This window comes from Siphateles boraxobius, unplaced genomic scaffold (genome assembly GCF_051911475.1).
Source record: "Siphateles boraxobius isolate OS27281-9 unplaced genomic scaffold, OSU_SipBor_1 68, whole genome shotgun sequence".
In the NCBI taxonomy this organism is placed as follows: domain Eukaryota; kingdom Metazoa; phylum Chordata; class Actinopteri; order Cypriniformes; family Leuciscidae; genus Siphateles; species Siphateles boraxobius.
Window position 1 is genome coordinate 3,175,456 of NW_027509195.1, and position 15,740 is coordinate 3,191,195.

Genomic DNA, 15,740 nt, shown 5'->3' on the forward strand with positions numbered 1-15,740 from the left:
GAAGTTCCAGTAGTGTCTGACAACTGTATTTGCTGGAGTTTTTTTTTGGGTGAGCAAGGAGGATTTGTCTTGAAACCCTTCCAAACAACATGTGGGGATGTAGGGGTCATTTGATTTTCTTTTAAGGCTTTTTGACCCCAAGGCTCAACAATTCTCCATCTATGATCCTTGTAGAGTCTTTGGCCGCTCAAACTCTCCTTCTCACCGTGCATTAAGACAATATAGACACATGTCCTCTTCCTGGCAGATTCAAATCATCTTTAGTTGATTGGAACTTCTTAATTTTTGCCCTGATGGTCAAAATGGGGATTTTCAATTCTTCAGCTATTTTCTTACAGCCACTTTCTATTTTGTGAAGCTCAACAATCTTTTGCTGCACATCAGAACTATATTCTTTGGTTTTACTCATTGTGATGGATGATTAAGGGAATTTGGCCTTTGAGTTTCCTCATATTCATACTCCTGTGAAAGTCTTAGCTAGACAATTTCATGTTCCTAGTCACCCTGGTATGATAAAAAATGTAAATATTCATGAAAATATACTTCAGAGATATTTTACTCGTAAAAAAGTCTAGGGGTGCCAATAATTGTGGCCAACGTGTTTTGGAGAAAACCATTTATTTCATTATGTGATTTTCCCCCCACTTTCAATTCTTTGACTTCAATGAAAGGTTAGAGTTCTCTTACGAGAGTATCTCTCGTACTGCGTAATTTATTACGCTATGGGGAAAACCTCTTTTCCACGAGATATTGAAGCCAAAAATTATCCTTAATTTTTAATCAATGTAAAACGCTTTGCGACAGCATGCAGACATAGGCAAGGCAGCATGCGTGCTATTGGCTGACCTGTGGCAAAAGCAGCAGCCTATCGACAGAGGCCCTGCGAGACATGACACCCAATGGGGCACTTCACGCCAATATACGTCACGTCCCGCCAAAATAGGCGTGGCCTTGGCCTATAAATACAGATCGATAGGCTGATACAAACTGATTTTCATCTCTTCAGCGAAGCATCTGCATCGCTGGATCCGGAGTGACAAGCCATCTGAGGAAAAGCATACAGCGGGACGCCGCCTTTAGCCGCCGTACCTGCTACGCTTTCCGGCGTCATATCCTTTCCATTCAAGTGTGTGTGTGTGTGTGTGTGTTCGCCGCTGCGACACACACTTTTTTCACTGTTTCTCTCCCTCCTGAAAGAGCTGCGTCTTTCTCAAGATGCATAGGTCCTGCGGCTCATGTCGAGCCACACTCAGTGAAGTGGATCGCCATGTCATCTGCGTTTCCTGCCTGGGTAAGGATCATGCGGCTCTCGCTCTCGTCGACGGCGGATGCCATCACTGTGAGCTACTGCCTATGGTGACTCTGAAGACTCGCCTGGCATCTTTCTAAGAGCCTGCACTTCAACCCGCTGCAGCGCTCCGCCTTAAAAAGCGCCGTGCACAGCGCGGCCCCGAGCCTTCTGCTGCCCGCCAAAGCTCGCCGATTCGGGCGATGCCGGCGAAGCTCGCCGGTTCGCCCGCCAGCTTCGCCGGCATCGCCCGAGTCCCTCACCGACGGACAGCGGCCGCCGCTTCCGCCATCGAGGTTGACGAAACAGCCGAGGTCTGCTCTATCCTGGCATCAGATAGTGAGGATTGGGCGAGCTCTGTGGACCTCCCCCCTGCTATCCGCGAGCCTGCTGGGAAACGGGCCGGCATCGAGTCAGAGCTGCTTCCTCAAAAAGGACCACGCGCCGTCACAATCCAGACCCGCCCCTTTTCTTCCTGAACTTCACGAAGAAGTTGCGAGGTCCTGGAATGCCCCCCTCTCGGCCAGGGTGCGTACCTCAACCTCTGCTGCATTCTCCACTGTGGACGGTGCGAAGGACAGAGGATACCTTTCTCTTCCCCCAGTGGAAGCAGCGGTAGCTTCCCATCTCTGCCCGCCCTCTGCTGGACGGCGAGCTCAGATAACGCTACCATCTAAAGCCTGCCGAGTGACGTCATCCATGCACGGTGACGCATACACCGCCGCCGGGCAAGCCGCGTCAGCACTACACACAATGGCCATCCTGCAGATCTTCCAGGCCGACCTTCTCCAAAAAATGGACGAGGAAGGCGCTGAATCGATCAACGTTGCGGATTTACGGAGCGCTACAGACCTGGCTCTACGCGCTACGAAATCAGCTGCACAGGCCATTGGGCGGAACATGCCTCTCTCACCGTGGCTGAGAGACATCTGTGATTGACGCTGTCTGAAATGACTGAAGCGGAGCGCGCTGTATTTCTCGATGCGCCCATTTCATCAACTGGCCTTTTCAGATCTGCCGTCAAAGATTTCGCGGACAGATTCCAAGAGGTTCAAAAGACATCGCAGGCTATTTTGCACTTCCTCCCGAAGCGCTCTAGTTCCGCAACAGGTCGCTCTAAACAGCCGCCTGCCCGAGAACAGAGACCGCGCTCTCGCTCTACCGGACGCCACCCCCCTCAGCGCGGGCCCCTGCCGAGGATCGAAATCAAGCCCGAGGTCTCAAAGCCTTCCTAGCCTCTGTAGGAAAGCGACGGTGTTCAAATCCCGCTGCGGCCGGGTTTTCACCAAAACATTTCGCTCGTCCAGTTCCATGCAATGTGACTGTTCCAGTGTATTTAGCAGTCAACAAGCCGGTTCATTTGCCCGCTTGCCTGCACACAAAAGCCGTTTTTACGGCTACCCAGATAAATCCAATAAAGAGTGTATTTTCTGGTGTTCCGGCCACGGCCGATGGTGTTATGAGTGTTGTAAGAATGCCCACGTCCCAGTGCCCATTCCCACACGCAGACACAGCCCGCCACAGCGCAGGGCTAGCACAAATAAAATCGACTCAGGTCGATTGTGCAAACAATGTAGTGAATGTGCCCACAACACAGTGCCCACAAACACTACACAATGCGTGTCCCTCGGTTTCTGTAAAAACGAAACCGACACACATTCAGTCAGCACAAGCCGACGGTGTTATAAGTGCAGTGAATGTGCCCGCTGTCCCGCGGCCACATTCCCTCACAGACACGCTCATCCCCACAGGGTTTGTCCCGCTCGCTTTCTCTCCACAACCGGTCATAGAGAATTGGAGCGCGACCAGGCTGCCCGCCGTGATCGGCGCGCCTCCCGCCTCGCACGTTGTAAACACAGTGTTTATGTCTCAGCACACCAGAGCTCTGCAACCGCTGCAATGCCGCGGCCAGAGCACGGATTTCATTCTACCCCTAGCTATTCATGCAGATGCGTGGGCAAAGCTGCCCGGGGTATCAGAGTGGGTGTTGAACACTATAAAGAGAGGCTATTCGCTACAGTTCGCTCGACGTCCCCGCCGTTACACGGCGCGAGTCGAAACCTCGGTGAACAACGAAGTATCTCATCTACTTCGAGCCGAAATAGCGAAACTGCTGAGAAAAGGGGCCATAGAACATTTATCTCGGGCTCAGAGCGAAGGGTCGGCTATACAGCAGATATTTTCTGGTACCAAAGAAAGACGGGGGTCTCAGACCCATTCTAGATCTGCGACAGCTGAACAGAGTGCTTATGAAGCGCCAGTTCAGAATGCTGACAACCAGGAAAATCATCGCGCAAGTGCGCCAAGGAGACTGGTTTATGTCAATAGATCTGAAGGACGCCTATTTCCAATTCCAAATAGCGTCACGTCACAAGCGATTCTTGAGATTCGCCTTCGAGGGTAAGGCTTATCAATACACAGTCCTACCGTTCGGGCTGTCTTTGGCACCCCGTACATTTACGAAGTGCATGGACGCGGCTCTCGCACCCCAGAGACTTCGGGGCATGCGAGTGTTGAACTACTTGGACGATTGGCTGATTCTAGCTCGATCACATTCAGAGCTCATAGAACACAGGACCACATTGCTCGAGCATCTCGAGAATCTGGGTCTCACAGTCAATTGGGCGAAAAGTTCGCTGTTTCCCAGCCAGAAAATCTCTTTTCAGGGAACAGTGGACCTCTGCTCTATTTCGCCTCAGGGTCAACATGAAATGCGCCTCGGCTCTGGAACCTTGGAAAATAGCCAACTTGTATCAGTCAGGCGTGAGTCTGGGGACTCCCTCAAGTGTGACGGTGGTGTCCACGGACGCCTCCACCTCGGGATGGGGAGCGCTGCTCGAGGGCAGACCGTTCTTCGGCCAGTGGTCAGAACGGGTGAAGCTCCTGCACATAAACTGTCTAAAAATGCTAGCAGTAGACAACGCGCTACGGCGCTTTTGTCCCCAGATAAAAGGCCGCCATGTCTTAGTCCGGTCGGACAACATGTCAGTTGTGGCATACATAAATCGCCAGGGGACAATGTCCCAGCAGGGGAGTGGTCGCTGCACCCGCAGACGATCCAACTGCTGTGGGACACATTCGGCAGAGCGCAGGTGGACTTGTTCGCGTCTCAAGAAAACGCTCACTGTCCGAACTTTTTCTCCAAGAGCAGGGCTGCGCTGGCCCACGTATGGCCCCGCTGCCCCCTCTATGCTTTTCCCCCCGTATTGCTCCTGCCTCAGGTGCTAGAACGGATCAGGGAAAACGGATGCCCAGTGCTTCTCGTGGCTCCGCTCTGGACAAACCAGAACTGGTTCCCAGTCTTGATGCGGCTCACCAACAATGCCCCGTGGCTGATACCGGTGAGGAGAGACCTCCTCTCTCAGGCAAAGGGCTCGATTTGGCATCCTTGCCCGGATTTATGGTCCCTACATGCATGGGCCATCAACGGGTACCCGCTAACCTCCCAGAGGGAGTGTTAAAAACAATATCGCAGGCTAGAGCCCCGTCTACTAGACGGCTCTATTCCTCGAAGTGGTCAGTATTCTCTGCCTGGTGTCAAGCTCAGGGCTTTTCACCCGCAGACTGCGGGGTTACGGAAGTGCTCTCCTTCCTTCAGGAGCTGCTGGATAAGGGCAGGACCCTATCCACGCTCAAAGTGTCGTGGCGGCCATAGTGGCGTTTGCAAAACCGACGTCTGGCCAGTCACTGGGGAAAAACGACCTGGTCGTGCGATTCCTCAGGGGAGCTCGGAGGCTGAATCCTCCCAGACCCCCCATGGTCCCTCTTTGGGACCTTTCTACGGTTTTGGAAGCCATGAAAGGTGCCCCATTCGAGCCAATCCATTTGTCAGACATGAAACATCTGTCTCTCAAAACGGTATTCCTTATGGCTTTCGCTTCAGTGAAGCGTGTAGGGGACTTGCAAGCGCTTTCAGTAAGCGCGTCATGCATGGAGTTTGGGCCTAATGACTCGAAAGTCATACTCAAACCAAGGCACGGGTACATGCCCAAATCTCTCAACACACTGTTCAGGGCCCAGGTTATATCCCTGTGCGCCCTCCCGGCTCGTGATGAGGAGGAGGATGCGAGTCTCCTCTGCCCTGTCAGGGCACTGAGAGCTTATGTGTCCCGCTCGTCGGTCTTCAGACAGACAGAGCAGCTCTTTGTTTTGTTTGGCGGACGCTCCAAGGGACTGGCCGTATCAAAACAGAGCCTATTCAGATGGATAGTTGATGCCATAGTGCTGGCTTACACTTCTAAGGGCCTGCAGTGTCCTTTGGGTGTCAGAGCGCACTCCACGAGAGGTATGGCCTCGTTGTGGGCGTGGTCTAGCGGGATCTCCTTGCAAGATATCTGTATGGCGGCAGGCTGGGCCTCACCGTCTACATTTATAAGGTTTTATAACCTAGAGGTTCCCGCCTTACAGGCTAAGCTGCTGTCGGTCTAGAATTCAGTATTATCTGTCCCGCTGCGCCTGGCGCAGAATACTAAGTCATTGCTTATGCACACTGATCGAGAGAACAGCTCCATGGGTGCTGAATAATCCGTACTATTACCCAGTTCAGGCTGAACAAGTTCACCCTGTCTGTGTGGAACACTGTTAACATAACTAGCTCCTGTAGGATGCTATTTCATGGGAAATGATGCTTGCACCCTCTCTTCCCCGACTCTTTGTGAGTCTATGGTGATTAGGCACTATATGGGCCCCTGGCTACTGCCCTTGGGACCTAAGTGTCGGATCCCAGTACGCACGGCGTGTTGCATTGTGTTCCCCATAGCGTAAGATATTACGCAGTACGAGAGATGCTCTCGTAAGAGAACGTATTCGGTTACTAACGTAACCTCGGTTCTCTCTAGAGAGGGAACGAGTACTGCGTATCTTGCCGTGCATACTACAGCTTGGTTCGCTTCAGCGATGAAAACCAGTCTGTATCAGCCTATCGATCTGTATTTATAGGCCAAGGCCACGCCTATTCTAGCGGGACGTGACGTATATTGGCGCGAAGTGCCCCATTGGGTCATGTCTCGCAGGGCCTATGTCGATAGGCTGCTGCTTTTGCCACAGGTCAGCCAATAGGCACGCAAGCTGCCTTGCCTATGTCTGCATGCTGTTGCAAAGCGTTTTACATTGATTAAAAATTAAGGATAATTTTTGGCTTCAATATCTCGTGGAAAAGAGGTTTTCCCCATAGCGTAAGATATTACGCAGTACTCGTTCCCTCTCTAGAGAGAACCGAGGTTACGTTAGTACGTTACGTTAGTATCGATTTATTTTTACAGCCATCTTTGATATTTCATATTTACCATGGTTGTCAATAATTCTGACCACAACTGTGTATATATATATATATATATATATATATATATATATATATATATATATATATATATATATATATATATAAGCATAGGCTTTAACATAGCTTAGGCGTCTCATACCCTATGATAATTTTGGAGTCACCTGGGTAAGATTTCTGAAGTGCTAGTGGGAGAGATAAGTAGGATTGGTGCCCCAATGACAATACCAAAAAGTACAAAGAATTTCTCATTTAAGTTCCCAAGAGTATTTGGCAAGCTTAGTTCATTTTGTTTTGAATTATATATGTTCTGTGTCCCATCTCCTTTCCAGATCTCTCATTTGCATGGGTCTTTAACGAGTACCCTTACTTTGTTCAGCAAGACAATCGTCGCTTTGTCTCTCAGGAGACGGGAAACCTTTACATCGCCAAAGTGGAGCCTTCGGATGTGGGTAACTACACGTGTGTGGTGGTAAACCGCATCACTAAAGGCAAAGTCCTCAGCTCCCCGACCCCTCTGGTACTACGAACGGATGGTAAATATCAACATTTTTTCAGTGGGCAGTTAAGTAGACAGAAGCTGAATCATAACATCAGCTCTAAATGGTTTGATTAAAATGTTGATGCAGTTGGCATCCGGTTTGTTTGAACTGTGTCAGAACACTTAAAAGGTCACCCCAACTCCATCTTCCACCCCGTATGTAACATTTAAATGCTTTATGTATGTATGATGTATTAAGCAAAGTTATATAAATTAAAGCTTCATTAAAGCTTTATTTTTTTGGACATGGGTTTCATTCCCCTGGTGGAATATACAAATGTTTTTTTTTTTTATATATAAATAGAGTAGCGGGATAATTTACCACAGTGGGATTTCATTTGGTTTCATGTTAGATTTGACTGATTAGATTAGCTTGACTTCAAAGCATTGATGAACACCCCATCCCCTGACTAAAACTTAAGAAAAAGTATATATACATATACTCATACTCTAATTATTACATCATAGTAAATGTTTTACCTGGTACAAATTTGTAGAGGGCTCTTAAAGTTAAATTTTTCCTTGTCAGCTGCCTAAAATCTGTCAAAATCTGTTGATTCTTCAGCTGATTCTATAATTACAGAAAATATGAACTCACTAAGACTAAACTAACATGTAAAGTGTATTTGAAAATAGCATTTAAATCAACAAAAACAGAAATGCATCTTTAGACTTTGAATACAACACTAATTTGTATTGCTTAGGATTTGATAGCAACACAGAAAACACTTTCTTTGGTGTCGACTTGACAGCATGCAAACACTTTTTTTTTAACATAACAAGACAGTGTAAATTAGTTTTACATAGCATTTTTAGCAACCATAGTTTCATGAACGAGCCAGTTTACTCTCCAAGAAATGCTTTCACAGTCCTAAACATACTTTGTCATAAAGTAAACATAAACAATGGCTATATCAAATATTTACAGACACTGTAAAAACTGCAGTAAACACCACACCTCTCTGCGTAGTGTCAGACTCCAGATTGGTATGAATTATTTGTTGCCTTTGTTTTAGCCGCTTGTTCTCGGGAGAAAAAGCCGTTCACCTACTAACACTGTTTCATATTTATCATAAACTATACTGTAGTCTCTATTATTATACATAATCAGTGAATGAATTATGAATGGAAAAATAACACTGTTTTTTCCCTCATAGGCGTAATGGGTGAATATGAGCCGAAAATAGAGGTTCATTTCTCTGACATGGTTCCGGCTGCAAAGGGATCAGTTGTGACACTGGAGTGTTTTGCTTTGGGGAAGTAAGTGGAATTCTGCACCCTTTTGTAGTTACTGATGCCCGACTTTTAATGGTACTCTGTCATTGAGCTTAATGTGTTTTTCAACTTGGCCCTTTTCCACCTCTTCTCACCACCTTTTAAACATGCTTGTCAAAGTCTGTTTGGGAAATACCGTATAACAGTCTAGTTTTTGCCTTGAGGCAATTTTTCTGTCTCAATTGATCCCATTAGTGAATGAGCCAGATACGTTTTCCTTGCAAAAAGAAATGAGATGGTGTCTTATGAGGAAATGTTTCTCATTTAGTATGTTAGAGCTGAGATATGAGTAGGAACGACAGTAATCTACAAAATAATAAAATTATACAAAATACCCATTCTTTATCTTCATCTGTTCTGTTTCCCTATCTCTGTTTCTTTTTTCTGCTCTATGTAGCTTTTTCATTTTTCTCTTTTGCTATTGCAAGATTACTCACCATAGTTTCTCATACGTTCAGCCCAGTTCCAGAGATAACGTGGAGGAGAGCGAATGGAGTGCCGTTTCCCAGCAAGGTGAAGATGAAGAACTCAAATGTAGTCCTGGAGATTCCTAGTTTCCAGCAAGAGGACGCCGGAGGCTATGAATGTGTGGCAGAGAACAAGATGGGAAAAAACACTGTGCAAGGACGACTGTCTTTCCACGGTATGATTATTTCACTCATAGTATTTTTTTTGTATATTTAGTGCATGCGGTATGATCATTTTTTGCTATAAAAATTACAAGTGATGCATAATTACAAGTAACTAACTCAAATCCAAACCCTAACCGTAACTCTTTAGTAAGTACATGCCAGACAGCACCATAGTGTCTGCCCAGATCCGGCCCACATCTGGTACGCGTTGAATCCACCAGATGTACCAGATGTGGCCCGGATCTAGGCCGACACTATGGTGCTGTCTGGGATGTAGTTAATTCATATTACTCAGTATTTATATGAGTTAGTACAATGTAACTACGTCACCTTAACATAAAGTGTAACCACAATTTCTTGCAATTAAAATAATGTGTTCAGAATTTTACAAATAATTCGAAGCAAGCTAGGTTATTTTCTGCCATGACACAACAATACCACTCCATTGTGGTATAATGACGTAAATGGTATCATTATGGTTGTGCAAATACTACTGTAAAAATGACTGAAAGAATGGCAATGAGTTGCTAAGAATATATTGTAAATACAGACTGAAAATATATTGGAATAAATATACATTATAGTGTGTCTATGGTGCTGTTGAACTACACATGGTTTGGTTCTTTTATCCATTGTACTAATCCAATTAATTATTTCCTAGTACTGTTACACATTGGCTGGATATTAGTAGGAGTTACAGAAGCTGTTGTCTCTGCCATATTGTTTCTTCTGTCGTTGAAATTAATTCTTACTAATAATTTAAAACACTTAATGTTTATTATTGTTGTCATAACCATTCAAATTCTTGCCGGCGTTTACTATGAGGAACCCTGCCAGTTCAGTCACTTCACAATTGCATTGAATTTCTTTCTGATTACTTTCTGCCCTGTCTGCACTTTCTTATATTTTCCATAACCGCATAGTAAAGATCAAAATAAACTGAGCTCACGTAATGGATTTGGCAGAGTAATGTTGCATCTTGCCAAGACTCAGCAGTGCTAAATGCTATGATTTGAGACACTTTTGTTTATCCAGAAAAGTGTCAAATGGCAATAGTTACAGTTTAATAGAGCCAAATCAGATGGATGGATGGATGGATGGATGGATAACAAACATGCATGAAGAACTCATTATCTCACCTCTGGTGTGTTATTATTCATTATCATTATATTTTAGTTAATAACTGTACTCGTTATTATCAATTCAGACACTGCAATTAGGTAAGCTCTAATTATCAAGCCATTTTACTCTCCAATTTATTCATTATTTTACCTTAGTTTTATAAGATCAAGCCTCAGTTCCAAATCTAACACCAAACTCTGTTTCAAAGAGATATCGGTTCAATATGGACAAATTGTAGGTATATCTGGAACTGGAGCATTCACGGACCCATTTTTGGAGACGAGATATGACTCAAAGGATTATTAGGCACTAGAAACAAAAGAATTATTACCTCCATTGGGCCTGCCATTTTCCATTGACACAACAAGAAGAACAGGCCTCGTCCTAATGATGTGGAGATCACCAGATACACGCAGAATTACAGTGTGCAGTGGCTGCCTATTGAATAGCAAGATGAAAACAGCAAATAATTCCTGTGATAATTGATAGCAGAACAGCTATTCGATATCTTGGAAACCTTTCACATGTGGTGGGTTATTGATTCAAATAAAATGGATATATATTCAAAGAAGGAAAAACCCATTAGTGAAATACAATACAAACAAAACTCTAGACCAAACCAGCATAGGTTTATTGCACTGGACAGATGGGATTTCAAAGGTGTTATTTCCACTCACATCTGTGTACACACCATTTCTTAGTTCAGCTCCCAGATGAAATGTTGTTATCGTAAATGCGAGTTCAAGGTTTATATATGACTTATTGAGAAGGTTAGAGGGGCAGCTGCAACTCCGACATCCTTCTGAAAAGACCTGGCCTCCACGAACGATACAAAACATGAAAGCTTTTCTTCCATGTGCTTTCAGAGTGCAAGCGTCCTTGTATAACGCAGACTCTTTGAAAAAGGCCAAAGCTCGGAAAAAAGGAATTGGTAACAGTTGCAGGGTTAACTCGTGCGTTTCAAATGCTTTGGTTTAATTAATTCTTGAAAACCAGAGCTGATCAGTTTTCTTGATGAGTCAATCACTGTGTGACTTCGATCGATCAATTAAGTGCTTAGTTGCCACAAAACCTGCAAGCGTTGTTAGCAGGAATAGTGATTGATGATTAATCTATAGGTATGCTTACATGGGCCTTGTGTGATTGCTGTGAATCTACGCAGAACATGAGGAGAGTGTCACAATATAGAGCCGTGTGATGGTTCAATCGTGAATTCAGAAAGAACTGGCGGCATGAATGGAAACCTGTCACCTTTTCCATTGACAGGAAGACCGATAGATCAAGTAATTATTGACATTTTGTGCTTTCAGTTCATCAGATAAAAGAGTGTCCATGCCTCATTAAGGCTAAACTCTGAAATCATTGTATATTTAGGTAGTTGCTGGATCAAAACCGCACAACCCTAAGTCTCTATGATATTATTGTCTCTCTATATATAAATAAGAAAACTTGAGCAATTTAAACAGTGCTTGCCTTAACAATTGTTTTTATTAAGCTTTGCAGATTTATTTTAAAGATAGACAAATCAGAATGTTTTTTTTTTATTATTACTAGTATAATGTTTTCTTCAGACGTCAACTAGAATTATTGTTGAATTTTTGAATTTGAATTTTAATAATATTAACCTATCAGTTAAGACTGTTGAGTTCATACATTACAGTTTAAAAGTTTGGTGTCATTAAGGTTTTTTTCTTTTTACTTTATTCCGCAAGAATTCACAAAATTGATGAAAGAGACAGTAAAGACATTTATAATGTTACAAAAGATTCTATTTCAAGTAAATGCTGGTCTTTTGAACTTTTTTATTTGTCACAGAATCTTGAAAGAAAATCTATCAGTTTCCGCAAAAAAAATAAGCAGCACAACTGTTTTTAACATTGATAATAATAAAAAATGATTATTGTGCATCAAATCAGCATATTAGAATGATTTCTGAAGGATCATGTGACACTGAAGACTGGAGTAATGATGCTGAAAATTCAGACTAAAATATTTCACAATATTACTGTTTTTACTCTATTTTTAGTCAGATAATTGCTGCCTTAATGAGCAGAAAAGCCTTTAATAAAAAAATTGTTTATATACAGTAGTATAAAAAATGTAATAATATGCAATAAAATGTACCCTTTTTTTCTTTTCTTTATTAGCAAAACCTCAGTGGGTTCAGACGATGCGAGACAACGCTTTGTCAATTGATGAGAGATTGTTTTGGGAGTGTAAGGCCAATGGCAAGCCCAAGCCTTCATACAGCTGGCTGAAGAATGGAGAACTGCTGGCAGCCGAGGTAAAACTCAAGCAGCGCAAGGAGCAATAGTGTTGTAGTCGTAAAAAGATCTGGGTTGACAGTGCAATGATCCTCAGTTCAAACCTCACCAGGAGAGCTCTGTTAAATGTATATACCACAGTTTTATTGATCATATAATGACTAAACTACTTCAGTCTCTGTTGTTTGAGTTGAATGCACAGCTATTTTTTAAATGCTTTTCATTGCTGCTCTTCTGTGTCACAGGACAGGATACAGATAGACAACGGAGCCCTGACAATCAGTTCTGTAAACCTCTCAGACGTTGGCATGTATCAGTGCGTCGCTGAGAACAAACACGGAATCATTTATTTTGGTGCTGAGCTGGTGGTGTTAGGTGAGAGAGCCTCCTGTACTTCCTCATTTCCAATTATCTTGCGCCTTTGTTCACTTTGCTGCCCCATCCCAGCAAACACAATACATTTTTACATTTCAAAACATTGCTTTTTGGTTGCAGTTGAGGAACGTTTGCTGTATAATGTTTAAAATCGTTTCTAGAAACCACAACTAAAATCAAATAATTTATATATATAAAATAATTTCTTATATAAGTTGGTTTTTATTTATTTTTTATCATGACTGCTATTAATTTCCCTTAAATAAATTGTGATTTTTGTTTTCATAATATTGTTTCAAGACAATGTTTATGGCATACATTTCTCATTTGCAAAAAAATTAAATTAAAGACTTTTGAAGCAACTTTCTTTTACCTTGCAACAAATGATATCAGCCTCTAAAAAGTATTATAAAAACTATTATGACATTTCAAAATGTTATTTACATGTTGGTTACCCATTTAAGAATAGAGTAGATAGAATATATTAAGATGTGGCAGATGTACTGCTATAAAGATTGTGTCATTTTAATATCTAGACAAAAGCAGTTGGTGAAATATTAAAATATTCAAAAGTTGGAAAAATATTAACAATATTAAAATTGTATTTTATTTTATCATGACTGTTATTCACTTCCCTTCCCACATTTTCAATGTTTTGGTTGTCAAACTCCAAATTGTGGGGAAAATGAAACAGACTTTTGTGTTACTGTGCTGAGGAAACATACACGTATGTGTCCGAACACAACGCTGAACATGCAGAGTTGAAGGAACAGCACTGAAAATGACGTTTGAATTCTCCACTGTAATGCGATCTCATGCGTAATACAGCGCAGTGATTGAGTTAAGAGTTCCTTTTCATGAATAAATGCAGAGAACCAGATGGTGTAGAATCGTGCTTCTCCAGCCCCTGGCAGCCAATCACACACTCCGGATGCACACTTCTACCTCAGATGTGTCGACTTTTCAACCAGGAAGAACGAAAAGCACAAAAATAACCAATTTCCACATATTGATCAAATTCATGAGTGCCTTTAGTGTTTTCAGTTATGTGCAGCCTGTACATATCAGTTCAAAAAATGTGTTTTTGAGGTTTCATGGCCCTTTAAGAGATTTTAACAAAAGAAATGTTTCTACAATATACTTGAGTTTTGTTTTTGTTTTTTATTGTGAGCAGACTTTCAGACAGTACTTTTTTATGTAGCTCTGAGTCCCTGGTTCAATTGGCACGACAAAGAAGTGACTAGTGTAGTTTGCAACATAAAAAACAGGAAAAAAAATAAAGTTCAAACTGCAATATGGTTCATTATAAATATAAGAAAAAGGAGCTGCTCTGAAGTCTTTAAAGGCAAAATAAACTCTTGAAATGGACTCACACACACCGAGGAGCTGCCCTCTTTTCAACGTTTCCCATAAGAGCATTGATTTAGCAGCATTTAGAGTGGAGTGGCGTGGCACTGTGACTTTTTAGTAATGTTAATCCACTATTGATTGGCTGGTGGGAGATGAGGAAACTGTGGCCGCTCTGTTGACAACATGACAAAGCCACGACTGAGGGGTTCACTAGTGGAAAAACATTCAAGTAGACAGTGACAAAGACCAGAGAAAGATCTTTGTCATCAGCTCATATACAGAAACAGAGAGAGAGAGAGAGAGAGAGAGAGAGAGAGAGAGAGAGATGGTGTAAAGTGGGTAGAGGTCATTAAGGACACCTCTGCTTTCTGACTGCAGCCAATTCCTTCACTGCCCTTCTCTAATGATATTTGTGGAGGTGCCAGCAACCCTCCATTGGCTAATTAGGTAATAGAGATGCTATTTAACAATGCTTTAGGACACAGCGTGTTCGCTGTGACAGTGCATGAGCGGCTTTCCCATTCACAGCATTGGATAAACGCTGCTTCTCGGCAGAGGAGATGCATTAGACCCAATTAGTGCAAGTCTCTTAGTGTTACGTCACCGCTTTCGGAAAATGACTTGCATATAAGGGCTACTTTAAAAGCTGGATAACTTATATCATCATGGCTTGATGTCATCCCTTGTTTAAATGGGTTTAGGAGGATTTTATACCAAATCAATCCATTTTGAAAGGGATAGTACAAACCAAACCAACTCTGGTATGGTTCAAATTTCTGTCCAATGAATGGATGACCTTAGCACACGTGTGGTTTTGTTTGCAAATTTTGGTTCACTTGCAAAAAGGGCAGTGTGACAGCGAACCAGACCAAGCTAAAATAAATTCCATTTTATTTGAGCCGGACCAAAGCAAGTTACCTAGCGGACTATCCTGGTGTGAATACACCCTAAGACAAAGAAAAGCTTTTGGCAAGTTATTTTTCATACAAGGACATATTGTTATTATTATTATTATTATTATTATTATTATTATTTATTACATTTTAAATTTGGGGGTCAGTACATTTGTTTTTAATGTTTTTGAAGGAAGTCTTCACCAAGGCTGCATTTATACAGTAAAAATGGTAATATTGCAAAATATTATTACAGTTTAAAATATCTGTTTTATATATTTGTTGAAAAAAAGTGCAAAAGGACAGCATTTATTTGAAATAGAAATCTTTTGTAACAATGTTTCACTTTTGATCAATTTAAAGCCCAGATTATATATATTCTGTTGATAATGGCAGCAGTAATTCATCAAATACACCAACTTTGCTCAGTGAAAAGCACAATAATTGGATCTCATTTCATAAATCACATTAATGCGAAATAAAGTGCATGATTTATCCTAAGAAAAGGTCAAATAATGGGAAATATTGTATCCCAAAATCAAGATTTAACCTTTTTTTGGACTATCCTAATAAAGGATTGTCGACTGCATCTTGCAAAACCTAGCGCTCAGAACCACACAGCATGATGGGAAACTGCACTGTGCAAATTGCATTCATCCCTAATTTTCTTACCTGATTTGCATAATTCCTACTGAATCGCTAAAACAACACAGAGAGCATGC

The 15,740-nt window shown here is 42.4% G+C and overlaps 1 protein-coding gene across 1 annotated transcript in view; it reads left to right on the plus strand.

The window, feature by feature from the left end:
- Nucleotides 1-15,740, plus strand: part of cntn3a.2 (contactin 3a, tandem duplicate 2) — a 100,318-nt gene that overhangs the window by 40,040 nt on the left and 44,538 nt on the right. Inside the window, exons 6-10 of the mRNA XM_077214098.1 lie at nt 6,899-7,102; nt 8,265-8,367; nt 8,841-9,025; nt 12,284-12,420; nt 12,646-12,775. Of these exons, the coding sequence (XP_077070213.1) occupies nt 6,899-7,102; nt 8,265-8,367; nt 8,841-9,025; nt 12,284-12,420; nt 12,646-12,775 (759 nt within the window). The remainder of the gene's footprint in view (nt 1-6,898; nt 7,103-8,264; nt 8,368-8,840; nt 9,026-12,283; nt 12,421-12,645; nt 12,776-15,740) is intronic.